General features: G+C 43.6%; 1 protein-coding gene across 7 annotated transcripts; it reads right to left on the bottom strand.

Annotated features, from left to right (window-relative positions):
• Positions 1 to 356: 356 nt before the first annotated feature.
• Positions 357 to 15,839, bottom strand: LOC125537317 (protein CHROMATIN REMODELING 4). 7 transcript variants are annotated; one of them, XM_048700611.1, is made up of 11 exons: positions 15,290 to 15,839; positions 13,939 to 14,183; positions 12,119 to 12,220; positions 11,346 to 12,026; positions 10,614 to 10,664; positions 7,801 to 10,500; positions 7,201 to 7,358; positions 6,749 to 6,863; positions 3,623 to 3,690; positions 2,915 to 3,521; positions 357 to 2,657 (listed from the first exon to the last, which is right to left on the bottom strand). In XM_048700611.1, exons 2-11 carry the CDS (start codon positions 14,155 to 14,157, stop codon positions 618 to 620), a joined length of 6,741 nt encoding a protein of 2,246 aa, XP_048556568.1. In that variant the 5' UTR covers positions 14,158 to 14,183; positions 15,290 to 15,839; the 3' UTR covers positions 357 to 617. The 7 variants fall into 7 exon arrangements, with proteins under 7 accessions (XP_048556568.1, XP_048556566.1, XP_048556569.1 ...); XM_048700609.1 differs by having other exon boundaries at positions 13,939 to 14,180; XM_048700612.1 differs by having other exon boundaries at positions 15,305 to 15,839.
• Positions 15,840 to 19,702: the final 3,863 nt, after the last annotated feature.

Here is a 19,702-nt window from a genome sequence, read left to right as displayed (position 1 = left end):
ATACCGCCAGCCCAGGCCATTAGGTACTACTCCCTCCGTTCCTAAATACTTGTCTTTCTAAGCATTTCAACAAGTGACTACATACGAAGCAAAATGAGTGAATCTACACTCTAAAATATGTCTACATACATCCGTATGTAGTAGTCATTTGAAATGTCTAGAAAGACAAATATTTAAGAACGGAGGGAGTATAACACATACTAACCACTAACCTTGATGTATGAAGGAAACTCAGAAGCAACTAACACGTGATAAAACTACCAGAGAGCAAGCTTTGATCAAGGGGTTACCAACCGTGACTCAGTACTTCTAAAAAGAAAATGAAAAGCATGTAATTGTAACCTGGGTGGTAGGACTATCTTAACCATACACGCATAAATAAATGAATATACTTGTCCGCAGTCCACACCAGGTTAGCAAATATACATTTCACGTATATAGAGAGGATCTCGTGAGTTGCTCCGGACAGACTAGTGCTAAACTACTAGTCCCTGGAGTTTTTACTCCATCTGAACTAAGCATACAAACACAGCGCACCCTCACACTGGAAACATTGGGAAAGGGAAAATCCCAGCCCTAAACGGACGAAAACGAAATCTTGAGCTCATCGCTGAAGTCTAACGCTCATCTGCAACCATGCCGACTTTATCTTCATCAACTATCTGAGCTGAAACTGACTGTGATGCACCTGAATCCCTACTCTCAAGTGGTGTAGGTTTCTCCAACAGTTTCTCAGTGCCGCCAATGTGCTTGTCACTGTCTAATAGATTTTCTTGTTCTGGCTCCTGATCATCACTTGATACAGGTCCTACTGCCCGTGTGGTACTTAATCCAGTTGCATCAACTACTGGCAGCAAAGAGAACTCTGCAGGTCCCGACAATCCCCTCCTTGGAGCACCAGCGTCAGGAGCATTCCCCGATGGTGATCTACAAGACCCACTGGTAATGCCATCTAACCCAGAGAATTCATCTCTCTGACAACCAGTTTCAGGAGCCTCTGACCTGGCCGTGCAAGCAGCAGCAACAGCTTCTGAAACTTCCATTGTATTGCGTGTTTCTTCAAAAGCAGGAGGTATCACGTCTTGCCTCTGACTGCCAGCGGAAGAAGATGATGGAGAGTTCAAGTTTAGTGAAGGGGCATCATTAGTCTGATCAATTGCAGAAGTAGGAGGAGCTTCCATTAATTTTGGTGCTGGAGCAGATATTTGATCACCTTGCCCAGATCCAATTTTGGGATGCTCTGCTTGCTGAACCTTATGTACTCTTCTCTTCTTTGGAGTATTTCTCGGGTCCTTTGGGCGAGAAAGGCGAGGTCCTTGGAATGGGAATGGGGGTATTGCTGGTTTTTGTTCTCCAAGAAGTAGGCACACAGACTCTGCAATTGCTAAAACAGTTGGTGGTAGTTCACATTCAATTGGCTTAGATGGAGCGCGCACGGCCTCCTGAAGCCAATGCGGTAGCTTGTTTGATCTGGAACTTCCAAATATGCCAGCGTTTTCAAGTAGAGGACTTGAGTGCTTTGTGTGATACAGATTCATTTCAATGGGCTGTTTGCCTAACCTCACACGCCGCTGCATCTCGTGAAACAAATCGGCCTGCCCATCTGTGACACTATGAAGAAGAATGTTCTCATGAGAACTTGATGCAAATTCATTCTGCTGGATCGAACTACTGTTTGGTATGTTTATGGGTAGTGCACCAATACTTTCCATCATAAAAGGATTTGGGATATATGGTGGGACCAGTCCAACATCAGCTTTCTCCCACTTGTCAGATGTGCTTCCAGGAAAATCCCCACCATAACCTGTTTTATTCTTGAAATCCTTCCATGGTGCCAGTGATGGGCCACCCTCACTCATAGAAGGCTCAATATGAGGAAATCTAGATGGTATATCACTGCAACCTAATTGAATATCAGTTAGGTGGGAGTGCAACTTAGGTGGCTCCATCTTAAGTTTAGAGAAGTTGCTTCCACTTAGTGCCCGAGACATCATGGCATCAGATAAACCAGGAAATGTGGAGTTGGAACTTCTGGTGGCTGTAGGCATTGGTTCCTCCATAATTTTCTGCTCCTCCAAAATCCATCTCAATGCTAGCTCTTCACTAGTGCGGTGGTTCAAAAAATTCAACTTTGGATCTCTAAGCATGGCATCCCAGTTACCTCTTCCATGCCTACGAACTCCAATCCACAAAGCGTCAAGTTCATCTTCCGACCAATAATCAGGTTTTGACCTCTTTTTCATTAATTTATTTGTGGCATACTGAGCACGCATCATTATATTGTCCAATACCTTCTTGTGATTTTCAGGCATGGCTGAATGGATTGGTTGAACTGGGCTAATACCTAACCCAGGAAGAAGGGCAGACATATCTGCCATGAATTTTGACCTCACCTTTTTTGAACTTCCAGCAATATCTGCCATGAAGTTCGGTAAAAATGAACTGTTTGGCAATTCTGGGATAGAATTACGAGCATACTCCTTATTAGTGCCCAGTGGGAAGTTGGGAAATAGATCTGGTACTGACTTCATATGACTGAGTGGAATATTGTCTTCCAGACCAAAGTTCGGAAGACCCATCTTCCCTTGAAATGAAGCAATAGAAGGTAAAGGATTTTCAACAGGGTCACAAAGCCCCTTCCCAGATATAGGAGGAATCTGCACAGAAGAACCATGTTATTCCTTATACTTAACAGAAAACAGCATGCTCTGATCAAGAATAACTATTGTTGACTATAGGTACAAAAAGAAATCTTAGGGTGCAAGCAACATGCCGTCCTAACATAAATAATGTGGAAACATTAACTTTTGTCTTCTGACAGGGGAACAACATGGACAGTGATAATAACACGACTAAATAAAATAATCCTGCGGAATGTAAAAAGGAGCAGTGCAAATTTGAGAAGAGCACATACAGAATTGAAGGGGAAATAGCTATCTGGAATGATGTTACCCAGCCTTCGCAAAGCTTCGGATGAACCAGGAAACATAGCCTTGCTGGGATCCAATTGGCCCTGATTTTTTAGTTCACTAGAATACTCGGCAGCAGAAGGTGACAGTGGCTTGTTGAATACTTCACCACTAGCTGGTTTTTGCTCCTTCATGTTTGGCCCACAATTTGAATTCTTGTACGAGTTTACCTGATCAGCATTCGGAGCACAAAGGCCAAGGACAGGTAAGAGGTGATGTGGAGTCCCTTGATTTAAGACATCAGTTGCCTTTGAGTGGTGCTTCGACGAAGTAGCACTCGCAGCAAGTTTGGCATGAAGCTCTCGAGAGATTTCAGGATATCTCTTTGCTTTCTTCGAGGAATGCCTCATTTCTGCAGTTGAATCACTGAAACGTTTAGCCCCAGATGGCTGCGCAGAGTAAGGATCTTCTACAACTCTCAAAGGGTTTACACCATATTCATTAACACTAGAGTCATATAGTTTTATGAAATCTTCAAGTTTATCATCAGCATAGCTCTTGATTGTGTGCCGCTGAGCAATCCTTTCCTTCTGTCTAGCACGGAGCTTTCCACTGTTGCAACCAGAAGTAAATCAATGCCTGAAGAAAAACTGTGCATGCAAAAGCAATTACATGGATACCCAGAGGGGGTGGGAGAGAAGGGGAGGGCATACTATTTTTCCTTCAAAGCCAGTCCAGCTGCAGTGTATTCTCGCTTGGGTTCATCCCCATCGTCAGAATCCTGCATAGCAGTATCAGCAAAGCATTGTCTAGCTGCATATAAAATCTAAGAGTGCATGGCAAATAGCGAATGAAAAACACAGTGCAGCCAACTATTAGCTACTCGCTCTGTTCCTAAATACAAGTCTTTCTAGAGGTTTCAATATGGACTAAACCTCTAGGAAGACTTAAATTTAGGAACGGAGGGAGTACGTTTCACAATATCTATCGTAGGCGTATAGCTAGGAGCCACAAAATTGAGGTAATATTCAACGGAATTAGATCATACTTGTTTTTTTATAATTAGATCATACTTGTTCACACCAGATACTCCCTGCATTTCAAAACTTAAGTTTTGGAGAGGCCCAGTTGCAGGGGAGTGGCTTGCAGGGAAAGGCTGAGTGGGGACGTGGTCATGGAGCCAGCAATTTGGGGTGCTAGCGAAGGAGTGCCGGTGCTTAGAGCATCTCCAGCAGAGTCCATAAACAAGTTTTTGGGGGCTTGGGGGGTAAAAACAAGGTCCAGCTGGGTCCCCCAAAAGGGGAGGACCCCATTTATCGGCCACCAGCCCAGCCCCAATTCCCATCAACAGAGAGCAGGAGGAAGTTTCATCTCCCACCCACGCACACGCCTTCCTCCTCCCACGCCATCAAGCTCCACCGCCTCCCCTCCAGCAGCCGATTCCTCACCCCCCCCCCCCCCCCCCCCCCACCCCCATTCCCCCCCCCCCCCCCCCCCAACACACACAAACAAACTGGATCGAACCATTCCTGAGGTGTTATGCCGCCAAGCTCGTCATCTCCGCCCTCATTCTCGTCAGCCCGCCTCCGCCTCTGTGTCGCTCCTCCCCTCTGCACCGCCGCGCCCACGCTCTGCCTCCTTCCCTCCGGCCATCTCCACCCCACCCCTACATCCCACGCCCTGCCACATCAGGGCGCTGACCCACGGGAAGTGAAGATAAAGGAAAAGAAGAAAAACTGGCCAACTGACATGTGGGTCCTGTATGTACGTCAATGTAAAGGCAAAAGAAAATGGGTGCTCACAAATGGGAGTGATGTCAAATTTTGAAGCCTCAGAAAATGGGGGCTACCGTTGGAGAAGCTCTTAGGGTGCAACCACATTTCCAGGATTTGCAATTTTGTAATGAGTTTAGGATGGGCTTCTGTTGGAGATGTTTTGGGTCGAAAATGTTCCCAAGCATCCTCGGAGTACCAGTCTAAGTATATTTTGAACACACAAGAGAGGGGGCAGGGGGGGTTGTGTTTAGGGATTCCATGTAGTTTTTTTCTTGAGAAAACGCAAGAGAGCTTGCCTTTCATTGCTTTTTAAAGAAAGAGAGTTTGGATTACATTCCTCGTAGGAGGCAGTTACAATGCTCATGAGCACATCAGTGAACGTCCCATGTTTGTGGTACGATGGCGCGAAGCCCTAGAGGCCTGCTCTGGCCCAGAGGGCAGCCTCATCCTTGATCTTTGTAAGCAGGTCATTCGCCGAGGGCCGTCCTCGGTTGAAGACGCAATCGTTACGGTGTTTCCAAATCATCCATGGGACGAGGAGGGTCGCGGAGGCGATGCCCTTGCGCATAGGTTTTGGAGTGAACTACCGCGCCATTTGCCACCAGTCGCTGAGTGAGGACTCGCTGTCGGGCGAGACGCAGGAGACGGAGCTAGTGCAGCACCTCGTACCAGATCTACCGGGCGAAGGGGCAGGCGAGGATGAGGTGGTGCATGGTCTCGGGGCCTGGTCGCAGAGGGGGCATCGCGTGGGGTGCTGCAGGCCGCGGCGGGCGAGGCGGTCTGCCATCCAACACCGGTCGAGGCGGACGAGCCAATGGAAGAATCAGACGCTCGGAGGCGCCCAGTTCTTCAAGGTGAGCTTCCATGCAGCGCAGCCCGTGGAGCCACTGAAAGTGGCGATGTAGACCGATTTGGCGGAGTAGACGCCACGGAGACTCCACTTCCAAGAGAGGCGGTCCGGCTCGACGGAGAGCATCATGCGGCCAATTGTGTGCCAGAGCTGCAAGTATTGCCCGATCTCATGGATGCCAACCGTGTCGTGTATGTCGTGTATGTCCCGCGCCCATCGGCGACGGTCCTGAGTTTGTGGCGGCGCTTGGGAATGCATGCATATAGGAGCGGCGCAGTCTCGCGAATGGATCGCCCGTTGATCCATCGGTCTTCCCAAAAGAGGGCCTCCATGCTATTCCCAATTTCCATGGTGGTGGACGCAAAGAAAAATGCACGCTCCTCGGCGGTGAACTGCAAGTCGAGGCCAGCCCACGCTCTAGTGTTGTCCGTGCGGCTGAACCATAGCCATCATGTGCGGAGCGCGAGGATGGTTCGGGCAAGATCGCGCACGCCGAGGCCGCCGAGCGAGAGCAGCCTAGCAACGCATTGCCAGTTAACATGGCAGTGCCCGCCATTTGCCTCGGCACAGCCAGCCCACAGGAAGCCTCGCTGGATCTTCTCGAGCGCCTTGATGGTCTTCTTGGGGGCGTCGGAGCTGGTGAATCGGGATCGTGCTCAGGACGGCCTTGACTGATTCCATGTAGTCCATAGGGGTACAGCCGACTGAGGAAGCATGCTCCAAGTAATGTTAAGGTTCAAATAAGAAATCATGACGACATGGGCAAAATTGAATCGCATGGGGCCTGTGGTTCAGTTTTCACTTCCAGGTTCAAATTTTGCAGCAATAGCATCGCAATGTCACGCAAAACCATATGTATTTAAGAGTGGTTAGGGGAGACACAACCAATGTTTGGTAGTAGGCTCATTCTACCACAGTTTGGCTCAGCCATAGTCAAAATCTAAGTTTGATCCTGGCTCAGAAGGAAGCGGTAGCTGTATGCTTAACACATGCTAGTCAAACGTTGCTTTCAGGGAAAACTGTCTTCACTGCCATCCCCTGACTTTTGCAAAAAACTCAGTGTTGCCATAACGTTATATGCCACAATCAATGGATCAAGGTGGTCAAAATGAAGATATACTCCTTGCCTACTTGCTAGGAGGACAGATCTCGTTACTTACTACCAAAACAGAACATCCAGCAAGGCAGAAATGTTCGCGCAGGGACAAAAGTACCTCACTTAATGCTTCATTGGCAATTGCTGCAAAGGTTTCCCTGTAAGAAACAGCTTTCCTTAAGCGCTTGCCTCGACCAAGGGATGCCTCCTCTTCGATTTGATATTGCTCCCATCTGAAACACAAATATGCATTTAGTAACCGACCATCATGCCCACACAGAGACAGAGAGAGAGAGAGCTAAGAAGACAAGAGTGATTCTTGCAATTAGTACACCATGACTATCTATCCCTGTCTGACCTAAGGTTTCTTAAGGTGCTACGTACCGCTTCCTAACTTCTCCAATTGGATACATTCTAGAATTTGAGTATTTATTCTCCATTTAGTTTGTCTTTCTGTTTCTGATTTGTTAAAGTTATTAAGTAAAACAAGAAAATATGAAGAAAAAGATCATCAAGGCAATAGATAGCCTGGTAAAATAACAAGTACATCTACATGGTATTGTAAAGCACCTGAGACGTAAAAGTTTATCCCATTCATTTTCTTCCACAGGATTAGCTGCATCTTGTTTTGTTTCTGATGCCTGTTCACAACCATCGTTGTCAATATTTGGAATGTCCTCAGCAGCACCGGGATCATCATTTATATCATCATTCCAATCGATTGACTGCTTCACGAATGAAAGTAAAAGAAACTATTAATTGAGATCCCTGGAGATAAGTTCTCAATTGCACAAGGTAAAATCTATTACCGTCTCAAAATGTAAGACGTTTTTTTACACTGTCAAAAAACGTCTTACATTTTGAGACAGAGGGAGTACTACATCACAATAACATTAGTAACCACCATCCAAAAGAAACAAGAAAAGTAATAGTAATGTAATCCAAGAACAAAAAGACTGAATTCAAAATTGGCGCATGGATCCATCTATAAGCAGATGATGACAATAAATTCTAGTCAGATGACTCTGGTTAGGAATTTCCAAACCAAGTGTTCTATCCCTATTAACTACTATAGCTTGGTGAGACATGTACAAGACGACACACTCATTTCCATAACCTACCAATGAATCACTGCATAAACATTTAATATTCATTATTTGAAGAAATTACCTTTACAGTGCCAAGCATATCATCATTGTCCAAATCCCCATCAGTGCTTTCAGCTACAGTTGTTGGAAGGCTAGATCTATCAAGAAGCCTCATAATAGCATTTTCATCCCAAATAAGCTTGGTAGAACTGCCAATACATTTATCCTCATAAACATCACCTAGGCCACCAGTTTTCCTCCTATGCTTAACCTCAATATCAGATACATCATGTTTAGCACCAGAAGCTTCATCATTATCTTTACCATTCACCTCATCGTTATTCCTGAAGAGCTCCTCAGTTCCCCAGCGAATGATATCTTCCACTTCCTTCTGTGATTCTGACTTGTTAACAAAAAGTTGATCAAGCATCAATTTCTTCTTGGCAAGTTGCAAGATACGCTCCTCAACACTAGCACGCACTACAAGCCTGTACACTAAAAGTCTGTTTGACTGCCCAATCCTGTGTGCCCTATTCATCGCCTGTATATCAGCATGCGGATTGAAATCAGAATCATATATGATAACAGTGTCTGCAGTTGCCAAATTGATCCCGAGACCACATGACCGTGTAGATAACAAAAATACAAAACGGGTCTTGTCCTGATTGAAACGAGTAATAGCTGCCTGGCGCTCAGCCACAGACACCGAACCATCTACTCTTTCAAATGCTTTATGACCAAATTCCAGAGTCAGATAATCTTCGAGGATGTCAAGAAGTTTCGTCATCTGAGAAAAAATAAGAACACGATGCCCATCACTGTGTAACACTTTGAGCATAGAATGCAACAAAGCTAACTTTGCTGAGGCCTTTATTCTCATTTCATGCAAAAACTCTGGTGAACCTGATTCGGGTTCAGTTCCAGGAATAAGATATGGATGGTTGCAAACTTTCCGAAGCTGCATTACTATGTTGAGCAATGACTGATGAGCACCACCTTTTCCAGTATTACGCAGTACTTGGTAGTTCTTTGTAAGCATAGCACGGTAGTATTCAGCCTGGATTGATGTCAGTTCGACAGGCACCATTCGCTCTGTCTTCGGGGGGATATTTTTCATTGCATCTTTTTTCAGCCTTCGAAGCATATGTGGTGCTACCAGTTTCTTCAGCTCCTCCACTTTCTCTGCTGTTGCAAGTTCATTAAACTTCTCCTCAAATGATGCTAGAGAAGGGAAAGAAGCAGGCTGTAGGAAGTTCAACAAATTATACATTTCACCAATGTTGTTCTGTAATGGGGTTCCAGTCAACAAAACCCTGTGCTGAAATGAAAATGTATTGAGCAAATTGAAGAGTTTACTGCTAGAGTTCTTCAGACGATGCCCTTCATCAACTATAAGAACTTGCCATGGCACAGAACGAAGATATGTAGCATCAACAAGCACCATCTCATAAGTGGTAAGCAAGACATTGAACTTGTGAGACTTTTTGCTTTTACCTATCTGGGTTGCATCGCCTTCATGCCACTCATATTGACGAATTGTAGATCTTGCCCGTGCAGAACCATGATACTCCACAACATTTAAATGAGGCGCCCAAGATGCAAATTCAGCCATCCAGTTAGGCATAGTAGAAAGAGGAACCAAGACAAGACAAGGCAAGTTAATCTTAAATTCACAGCACAAGGATGACAGAAAAGCACAAGCTGACACCGTCTTCCCAAGACCCATCTCATCAGCAAGGATAACATTTTTTGACTTGCACCAACATTTACGTAGCCAGTTCAATGCTTCCAGTTGATGTGGGAAGAGCATGCCCCCCTTAAGTTCTTTTGGCTGCTCAACCAACACAGTCAGCTCTTGGCGGTTTCTTGCATTTGCACGGTTACCTCTCACATCCCTGTCCAAAGCTTGGCATTCAAAGTTTTTGAACTGGGTAACCAAATGGACATACTTCAGCATGATAGGTTCATCTAATCTTTCCCAGGTGCATTCATCATAAGGAAGGCCACACCATTTGATTAAAGCCTCTTCTACTTCATCTAGGGAAACACGCAGAGCAATAACGCGTTGTGGTTGGCACCATTGGTCCTTGCAAATGTTTATCAAACCCATTCCATACTTTGCTTTGTAATTTTCTAGTTTCCGTTTTGCTAATGTTCTTAGTTCAGATTCAGAAATCCAGCTATTATGGATGTTTGATTTTCCAGCCCATTTGACCAAAAATTCATATGCAGTATCATCATGGCCATTTCCTGCAATTTTGTTTATGTTTCCATGGACTTTACTTTCAGGTGTCAACTCTTGTTTGGTCTGCACAGTTGCATCAACTTCGGAAACTGAAAGTTTGATATCACCCTTTTCCGATGTTCCTTCAACTGGAACATCAGATACTGCCTCAATGTCACCATTTACTGAAGGTATGTTTTCTCCTACTACTCCAGCATCCTTTACTGTGATGATTTGGTCGGTGCAACGATCTGACAGTGTCTTTGTGGCTTCCTCTGAGTTCACTGACTCCTTTTCATGGTATTTACCATTATTCTCCTTCTGCATTTCACCACCATCCAAATGATCTTCACAGGCATCATGTGCTGATTCATCAGCGCACACATCCTCCAGAGTGGTGTCAGTATCGTTTCTTAACGGCTGTGTTGGCACACTGGAAGAACTAGAAGGAACCCCACCTTCCAGCTGCAAATTAGTTAATTCAATCTGCTCTGTTAAAGCATGGGGCTGCGAAATGATTTGGCTTGTCTGAAGCCGACAGCCTAGGATGCGGTCAACCTAAGCAAATCAATGTTTGCAATAAATCAGAGAACGTAGAAAAAAGGCAAAAAAATGAATGGATGAAGATGCAACACAGGTAGTTGATGGTGTAGGTATTTTCCAGACCGAACCTGCAGATCCTCCTGAGGAGTTATTATCGTATCCCCCGCCACAGGTAGCACCTGCACCATTTTACCAGATATATTAACGGCATTCTGAATAGATATGTTCAAGCAAAAATATTTAAGATAAGAATGAATCATCAAACAAGACAAACATTAGAAAAGCAGTGAAGGCTGGTCATGGTAGCAACCAAAGACAAATGATCCTAAAATGCATAGACAAAATTAGACCCAAAAATAGAAGTAGAAAATAATAATCAAGCCAGTTTAGTGTTAGGGGATTACAAATACCACTAATATCAAAACTGACAAGATGAACCATAAGATTTTACCAAAGCTACCATGTATCTCCCAGGTCAAATTAGAAAGCATGGTAAGATGTATTATTGAAAAATTATTAATCCGTTCAAACAAGAATAACTGTGGCAAGTTTGCTGAAATACTATTTAGTTTGTTCATAAAGTATGGTTGTAATAGAAACAAAATGAGCTTATGAAGATTACAACAGAAAAAGTGCTAACAAAAGCAAAGGAAGCTGCAGAAGTGCAGAAAATGAAAAGGTAGAAAAATGACATGGCAGAGGTAGAAAGTAAATGAAAAAATATTCTTAACTGAACATCTAACATACTAAATAAGTTCAAGTAGGTACATCAACCAGAAAATGGCTCAGCGCCATTTCTGGTAAGGTAAACTGTATAGAAAATGTCTTATGGTTTAATAAATCATAGCGTGTTTGAATACCTCTGAATGTTGTTTATCAACAAATTTCACTTTCTTTTTCCCTTTCTTGGCACTAGATGTAGGTGTTCTGCCATCCAGAGATCTCCTTTTTGGTGGTGATTCGCAGTGCTCAGGAGATGTTGATGGCCCCATTGACGAATCACTGCCAACATCAGTTGCCAAATATCTGAGCCTTTTTGTTTCAGATCGCTTAGAGTCTTTGTGACTATGCTGCCTCTTGGTTTTATATTTCTTTGGAGACAAGTCCATGGAGCGCAGATGTTTCTTCATTTTCAAAGCACCTCCATGTTTCTCCTGTTTCTCTTCTGAAGACTGGCCAATGAATCCTGACTTCAAGGGCTTCGTAATTGCAGATAATTCTTTGGTCGAGCGCCTCTTCAAATGTACTATCAATGGCTTCTTTTTCTGAACTTCATTGTCCTTCACACTGAGATCACCTTCCTTCAATGCACCAGGGCATGATAGTTTTACTTGTTCGTTTGATTCACTTTTCTCTTGTATGGGACTCCGGGTATTCAGAGAGACTTTGTTATGGGGAGATGGGCTATCTGCTATGGTGCTTGTACGCATTCTCCTTGTTCTTTCACGTTTGGAAGTGTCAGCATCCGCACTTCCTAACAACTTCAAGCTAACTTGTTTCGTACGACATCTTGGGCATTGCCAGTTCCCAGGCGGTGCACGCTATATTTGAAATGTAACGGTGCAAAGAGATTAAGACAGAAAGTACACCAAAAAAGAGAGATGTGCAATCAAACAGTAGAAACGCTTCAAACCTTAAGGGGGGGATTAAGACATTCCAAGTGGTATGTCCGTGGACAGCTATCGCAACACAACAAATTGCCACCAAGGTCACATTCTACACACTCATAGAAATACTGAAGAAACAAAGAGAATGTGTGTATAAGATAAGTTGAACAGCAATAGAGGTGACATACAAAAGTATTGCAAAGAAAAATAACAGTACATGAAGCCTTAAAGTGGTAATAATTTGTAATTGACAAGTCAATAACTGGAGAAGATGTAAATGCTCAGTTAAAACGTAGTATTGATTTTACTTTTGGCAAACATAGTTGCTTAGAATGTCTCATGATGATTTAATAAGATCTGTCACTCAATTATATTTTGCATCCTGAACGCGGCGACAACAAAACAGTTCATAGGTTTCCCCTAACAAATGAGCACACACTGACAGATATGACAAACTGTTGCGAGCATCGGAGAGTTCACATGTTAATAGAACATGTAAGCTCCTACTGAAAAGCATCACTTGAAGTATTTGTGTGATGAGAGATTTCCAGAACTGTTACCATCTAGTTGTTTCATCAAAGCTATACAATATGTGGCCGGTGAGGAAAGGAGTTACGCCCATGGTTAAACAGAAAATGTGATTAAATCATCGTTTAGCATTTAGTCATGGAAGAGCAACAAATGAAGTACTTCCATTGATCAATTTTTATATGCATATTTGTTTTGTGATATTCGCAAAAGTTGGAAGGCATGCATCCATAGTTAATGCATGCATACTAAGGCCTCCTTTGGTTTAGAGGAATCTTGTAGGAATTTCATAGGATAAGGCCTCTTTTGGTTCATAGGATAGGATTATCGTATGAATAGGAATTTTGTAGGAAATGAGATGACATGTATCTCAAATCCTATGAGTAGGAATAGGAAATGAGATGTCATTTGGTTGACACCAAAGAAATTTTTCCATTGAGTCTAGGCTCATTTTTATTTTCCTATGAAATGTGGAGGATAGGAACCAATCCTATGTAGGAATAGGAATCCATTCCTATGAACCAAAGGGCTCTAAAGGAAAAAATCCTATAAGAATCCTATCCTCTAGAATTCCTATGAAATTCCTTCAAACCAAAGGAGGCCTAAGATTTCTGTAGGAAAAATTCCTTTAGAGCCCTTTGGTTTGTAGGAATGGAATCCTATTCCTATGGAGGAATTCTTCCTATCCTCCACATTTCATAGGAAAATAAACATTAGCCTAGACTCGATGGAAAAAATCATATGATGTGAATCAAAGGGCATCTCCTTTCCTATTCCTACTCATAGGATTTGAGATACATGTCATCTCATTTCCTATAACTTTCCTGTTCCTACGATTTTCCTACCCTATGAACCAAAGGAGGCCTAAGCACACAAAGTATTGTCTCGCATTTCCAGAGGACTATTAGAATGGTATAGGCATTGGCAAATTTTAACATGGTCCCTCTTACATCCTCTTTTCCCATGGGAGGTAAGAAGGTAAGAGTTACTCAGACCTACTACCTAATGAAATCAACGGCTCAGATCTATTATATAGGTAAGAAGGTAAGAGTTACTCAGACCTACTACCTAATGAAATCAACGGCTCAGATCTATTATATACTCTTACCTCTCATGTGAAAAGAAGAGGTAAGAGAGACCATGTTAAAACTACTGATAAGCATTCGTGTTGGTGACTTCCTCAATCATAGAGCTTTTTTAATCTACGAGCTTGGTCAAAATAGGTCTTACAAATATGCATGGATGGAGAGTAAATCACAGACAATATCCACAAGATATACTGACAAGTAATAAACTGATAAAAAGAGAAGGAATTCACCCCATCGTGTCCTCTTATCTTCTTGGCTGATGTAGAAATGCTAGTGTCATGCTTGGACCTCTTTTTTATGGAACCATTGTTCATTATAGAGTCCGATGTTGGTGATGTAGCCTCATGCTCATTTGACGAGCTAGCTGTTAACTTGCTTCGCTTTCTTTTGAATTTTGAAACCCAATTTCCACCTGCTGCACTATCACATAAAGAGCTCCTCTCCTTCATCGTTGGAGTACCGACGTCACATGCTGCTAGCAACAGAAGAATGCATTTCTTTATTAATAACTCAAAATATAAAAGTAGACAACCACTAATTGAATATACTAAGCTCCATGTGTAGTCATGTAGTATTGTATGCATTACAATACTAATCTAAAGCAAGATTAAAAGTAGCTCAAGAGACAAGTACTAGAACAACCGAGGACTTGAGGTGCATGGATTTACTCAGAGATTACTTGTATAGTGTTCTCATACAAATACAAAGCATTAGCTGATGATCAGTCTCATATTAACGGATAAATGACAGCATTTGGATTATTGTTCACTGAATGTTCCTTTTGCTTTGTGCCAATATATCCCAAAAAAAAGGAATTCATGTATAGAACATGACAAAGCGAAATTAATGATATGCAACAAAGAAACAAAGCAGAACATTTTCCAAGCATGACCCCTTTAAGAAAGCTAAACGGCAGAAAACAAGGATAACCAGAACATAGCATTGTTGTCGCTTGTCAGGACTAGTTGCTAATAATGAACTGATACTCAAAATGAAACTTCACGTATAACCTAGGCATGAAATACATAGCCAAATCCCACTAGGAACCTCACACTAATTCTTTGCTTCAGTCATTAATATACAACTGGATTGTGTTACCGATCTCTGTGGTACGTCGCTCGAAAATCTACCACAAATTCCCTGTGATATATTGCTTTTAAATCCACTTAACGAGTCTAGCATAAGCAGTCAAACACACGATGTGACATAGTGCTAAAATTCGGCCATGACTAGCAAATACTATAGTTTACACTCCAGATGGTTCGCCTCGTGTGCCCATTGCCAACGCGTATCCGGATTTTCCCTGCTGCTACTCTCTGCCGGACAGTGGTGTAGAAACAGCGCACAGGCAGCTAGAACCAGCTATGAATCATATGTGACAAACAGAAGCATTACCGTTTCTTACACAAGCTCACCAGCTGCTAACAAACCTCGCACCTCAAAACGCCCAAACCGGCACCAAACACAAATCCGAATCTCCGCCCTAACCCCGCACCCCGTCCGACAGTCAAGCCACTACACAGCAAAATTCTTGACAAAAAATCCCGTAGACCCACCCAATTAGGCGCTGAACCGCAGTACCGGGAGCGGCTTCACCTCGGGGGGTCGCCGCAGCGCCCGAAACTGGAGCCGAATCGACGGAGGCAGCGGCGGATCGCGCGGCCCGGCGCCCCACAGAGCACAGCAGCGCGGAGGGAGAGCCGGAACCGAGCGGAGCGGGGCGGCGGCGGCGGCGGAATGGATGCGGGCAGTGGGGAGGGGTGCGAATGGGGAACGGGGACGCAGGGCGGGGGCAGCAGACAACGGCGCGGCTATCGATGGGGAGGGGCACCCATCGGGGGGTGGTAGGGGGGGCGTGCGCAGCGCTCCCTTCACGCGTCGCTTTCGCCTGCCCACCAGGGGCAGAGGTGGGTGACAGGCGGGGCCCGCGGGCGGCAGGGAGGGACACGTGGGGGCGGGCGCGAGGTGAGTGCCGGCTTCCGCGGTGGCGTGAGACGGCGGGCGGGTGGGTGGCCGCGGCCCGCCGCTCCAGGCGCGGGCGCGGGCGGCGGGTGTGGGGGTGGATGGAATTGATGGGACGATTCCGTTGGCCGTTGTTTGGGTGGGAAGCTGCTCCTCTAGTTAGTGCCAAGGTTTTTTGAGGTTTTATAGGTTGACACTGTGAGCTTTGGGAAACAAGATACTCCTTTCTAAATCCGGATGCTCATACTCACATTGCTTCCGCGAGGCAAATGAGATGGCACACATATTAGCACAAAAATCCTTTAGTGATAAATCTTTTATTTTCTGGAAATTGTTTATCCCTAACTTTATTTCTCACTCCATTGTAAATGACTTGGCTATTATTTGAAAAATAAAGTCTTATTGGTTCAAAAAATAAAGATACTCCTTTTCTTGTTCTTTCGTTCTGCCTTTTCCGGCCTTCAGCTTTCATTAAGTCACACCCTTATTTTTTCTGTGTGATATACATATGTCGTTCACTCGCTGCAGCACTACTTTTTTCGGGTGGCATCACAACATACGGCGTTCAGGGATGGCGTCTTCCTCCTTGAAGTTACCGTTGTGAAGCTTATTTGCTCTCCGTACCTCATGCCATGAAATGTCCGGGTGAAAACCTAAGATCATGCTATGCCAAATTGGGTGACCACGGTGTCCTCAACATCGTTTTTCCTTTTGGAGGCGTCATCTTGGAGATCCTGACGATGGATTCCGACAGCGTGCATGATTGATGGCGGGACTTGGGTTTGTAGTGGTGCCGACACGGTCTTCTTCTTTCTCTTCTTTTTACACTGCCTTTTGCGGCGTTTTCCTCCACTGAATTTTTGGAAATCAAAGGTAGACAATTAGGATGAAACTCTCAATATTCATTAGATGCATATGTAGTACAGGGGGTAGTCATATCCTCTACTATACAAGGAAAGGAGGAAGGCATGTGGCATAAGACAACACCCCCCCCCCCCCCGCGCGCGCGCGTGCAGTCGAAGCGGGTCGTTGCTGACGCAAAGATTGGATCGAAATCCCCGAATGACGTCGTGGGCAAACCCTTGGTCATGATGTCTACAAATTGTTGGGAGGTGGTACGTATAGAACACGTATATGACCGAGAGCCACCTGTTCCTGAACAAAATGAATATCAACCTCGATGTGCTTGGTATGACGATGATGGACCAGGTTGGCGGAGAGGTAGACAGCGGAGACGGCGGAGACGTTATCGCAGTACACCACCGTGGCCTTGTCGACAGGACATGAAAGCTCAAGGAGGAGCTAGCGGAGCCAGGAACACTCAGCGATAGCATTAGCCACTACGCGATACTCAACCTCAGCATTGGAGCGAGAGACTGTTGGCTGCTGCTCGGACTACCACGAAATAAGTGATGGACCAAGGAAGACACAATATCCCGAAGTGGAACATCGTATATCAGGGAAGCCGACCAGTCAGCGTCGAATTAGGCGGTGATGTCGATGGCGGTGGAGGCATGTAGCGTGATGCCAAGATCCATGGTGTCGTGGATAAACCGAAGAATCCGCTTCATCGAAGTCCAGTGAGCATCTCATGGAGCATGCATATGAAGACACACCTGCCGAACAACATACTACAGCTCCAAGCGTGTAAGGGTAAGGTACTAAAGAGCACCAATGATACACCGATAAAACGAAGCATCCGGAGAGGGGGACCCATCAGTGGCAAAGAGCTTAGCCTTCGTGTCGGCGGGCGTGGGTGCGGGTTTGCTATTAAGCATTCCAACACGATCAAGAAGCTCAGGAGCATACTTTCGGTAGTGAAGGAAAAAGCCATCTGGACGACGCACCACCTCGACCCCGAGGAAGTAGTGCATGTTGGAAATATGCCCTGGAGGCAATAATATTGTATTTCCATTTTCATAATTAAGAGTTTATATTTCATGTTATAACTATTGTGATACTGGAATATGTGATTCGGTGGAAAACTCATATGCACGTGTGGAATGATGACCAGTAAAGTATAGGTCCTCGGTCTTGCCTCTAAGACTGGCTCAAGTGTTACTCGTGATCATGTTTTCCGAATATTATGATATCATTAAGTGTAACAATAGTCCTAAAACAACATTGAGAGTATGATGTTAGAAGAACGATCATATTGAATCGACCCAATCTTGTTTGTTATACTTTTAGATAATATCGAGGAATTTATATATTAATCATCTTAAAAAATAATCAACTTAATCACACTCTCCAGTAAAAAATGGCAGCAAATCTTGTGAGCGCTAAAGTTTCCGTTTTTTAAAGCAAGATCACAAAGACTTTCCCCAATCATCCCAAAGGTTCTACTTGGCACAAACACTAATTAAAATCATAAAACCACATCTAAACAGAGGCTAGATGAATTATTTATTACTAAACATAACCAAAAAGCAAGGAACAAAAGTAAAATTGGGTTGCCTCCCAACAAGCGCTATCGTTTAACGCCCCTAGCTAGGCATAAAAGGAAGGATAGATCTAGGTATTATCATCTTTGGTATGCAATCCGTAAGTGGCTATCATAATAGATTCATAAGGTAATTTAATTTTCTTTCTAGGAAAGTTTTACATGCCTATCCTTAATGGAAATTGGAATCTAATATTCCCTTCCTTCATATCAATAATTGCACCAATCGTTCTAAGGAAAGGCCTACCAAGAATACTAGTACATGTAGGATTGCAATCAATATCAAGAACAATGAAATCTACGGGCACATAATTCCTATTTGAAACAATAAGAACATCATTAATTCTTCCCATATGTTTCTTAATAGTGGAATTCACAAGGTGCAAGTTTAAAGAACAATCATCAAATTCACGGAAACCTAACACATCACACAAAGTTTTTGGAATCGTGGAAACACTAGCACCCAAATCACATAAAGCATAGAATTCATGATCTATAATTTTAATTTTAATAGTATGTTCCCACTCATCATAAAGTTTTCTAGGGATAGAAACTTCCAATTCAAGCTTTTCTTCATAAGATTGCATTAAAGCATCAACGATATGTTTAGTAAAAGCTTTATTTTGATTATAAGCATGCGGAGAATTTAGCACGGATTGCAACAAGGAAATACAATCTATTAAAGAACAATTATCATAATTAAATTCCTTGAAATCCAAAATAGTGAGTTCATTGCTATGTAAAGTTCTGACCTCTCCAATCCCACTTTTATTAACTTTTGCATCAAGATCTAAAAACTTTGAATCATTGGGACGCCTTTTAACTAAAGTTGACTCATTTCCAGTCCCATCATTATCAAGATTCATATTGCAAAACAAAGATTTAATAGGGGACACATCAATCACTTTTAGATCTTCATCCTTATTATCATCAAGTTCTTCCGGTTTGGCGGCCATCTTATTAACTAAGGTGTCCTGCTTATCCGAAATTTGGGCTATTAAGTTTTCAAGATGAGCGAACTGAGATTTCAGACGATAAAATTCTTTAGACATATCATCAAGCTCTTTATTCATGTACCCTATAAAACTTTTTTGTTCTTTAAGCTTGTTTTTGAAGAAATTATTATGCTCAAACTGCAAGGACATAAAACTTCTGACGTTGTTTTCAATTTCTTCCAACCTTCTAAGGTGAGGATCAACACCTTTTGGTAAAGCTATCGCGGCAAACAATCCAACACACAAGCACACAAGAAGCAAAAAAAGACGAACTGGAAAAGAGAGGGGGACGGAAAAAGAGGGAGAATAAAATGGCAAGGGTGAAGTGGGGGAGAGAAAAACGAGAGGCAAATGGCAAATAATGTAATGCAAGGGATAAGAGTTTGTGATGGGTACTTGGTATGTCTTGACTTGTGGTAGATCTCCCCGGCAACGGCGCCAGAAATCCTTATTGCTACCTCTTGAGCACTGCGTTGGTTTTCCCTTGAAGAGGAAAGGGTGATGCATCAAAGTAGCGTAAGTATTTCCCTCAGTTTTTGAGGACCAAGGTATCAATCCAGTAGGAGACTACACGCAAGTCCCTCGTACCCACAC

The sequence above is a fragment of the Triticum urartu genome, chromosome 2 (genome assembly GCF_003073215.2).
Source record: "Triticum urartu cultivar G1812 chromosome 2, Tu2.1, whole genome shotgun sequence".
Classification (NCBI taxonomy): domain Eukaryota; kingdom Viridiplantae; phylum Streptophyta; class Magnoliopsida; order Poales; family Poaceae; genus Triticum; species Triticum urartu.
Note: the sequence above shows the minus strand (reverse complement) of the source record. Positions and strands in the feature narration are given on the sequence as shown.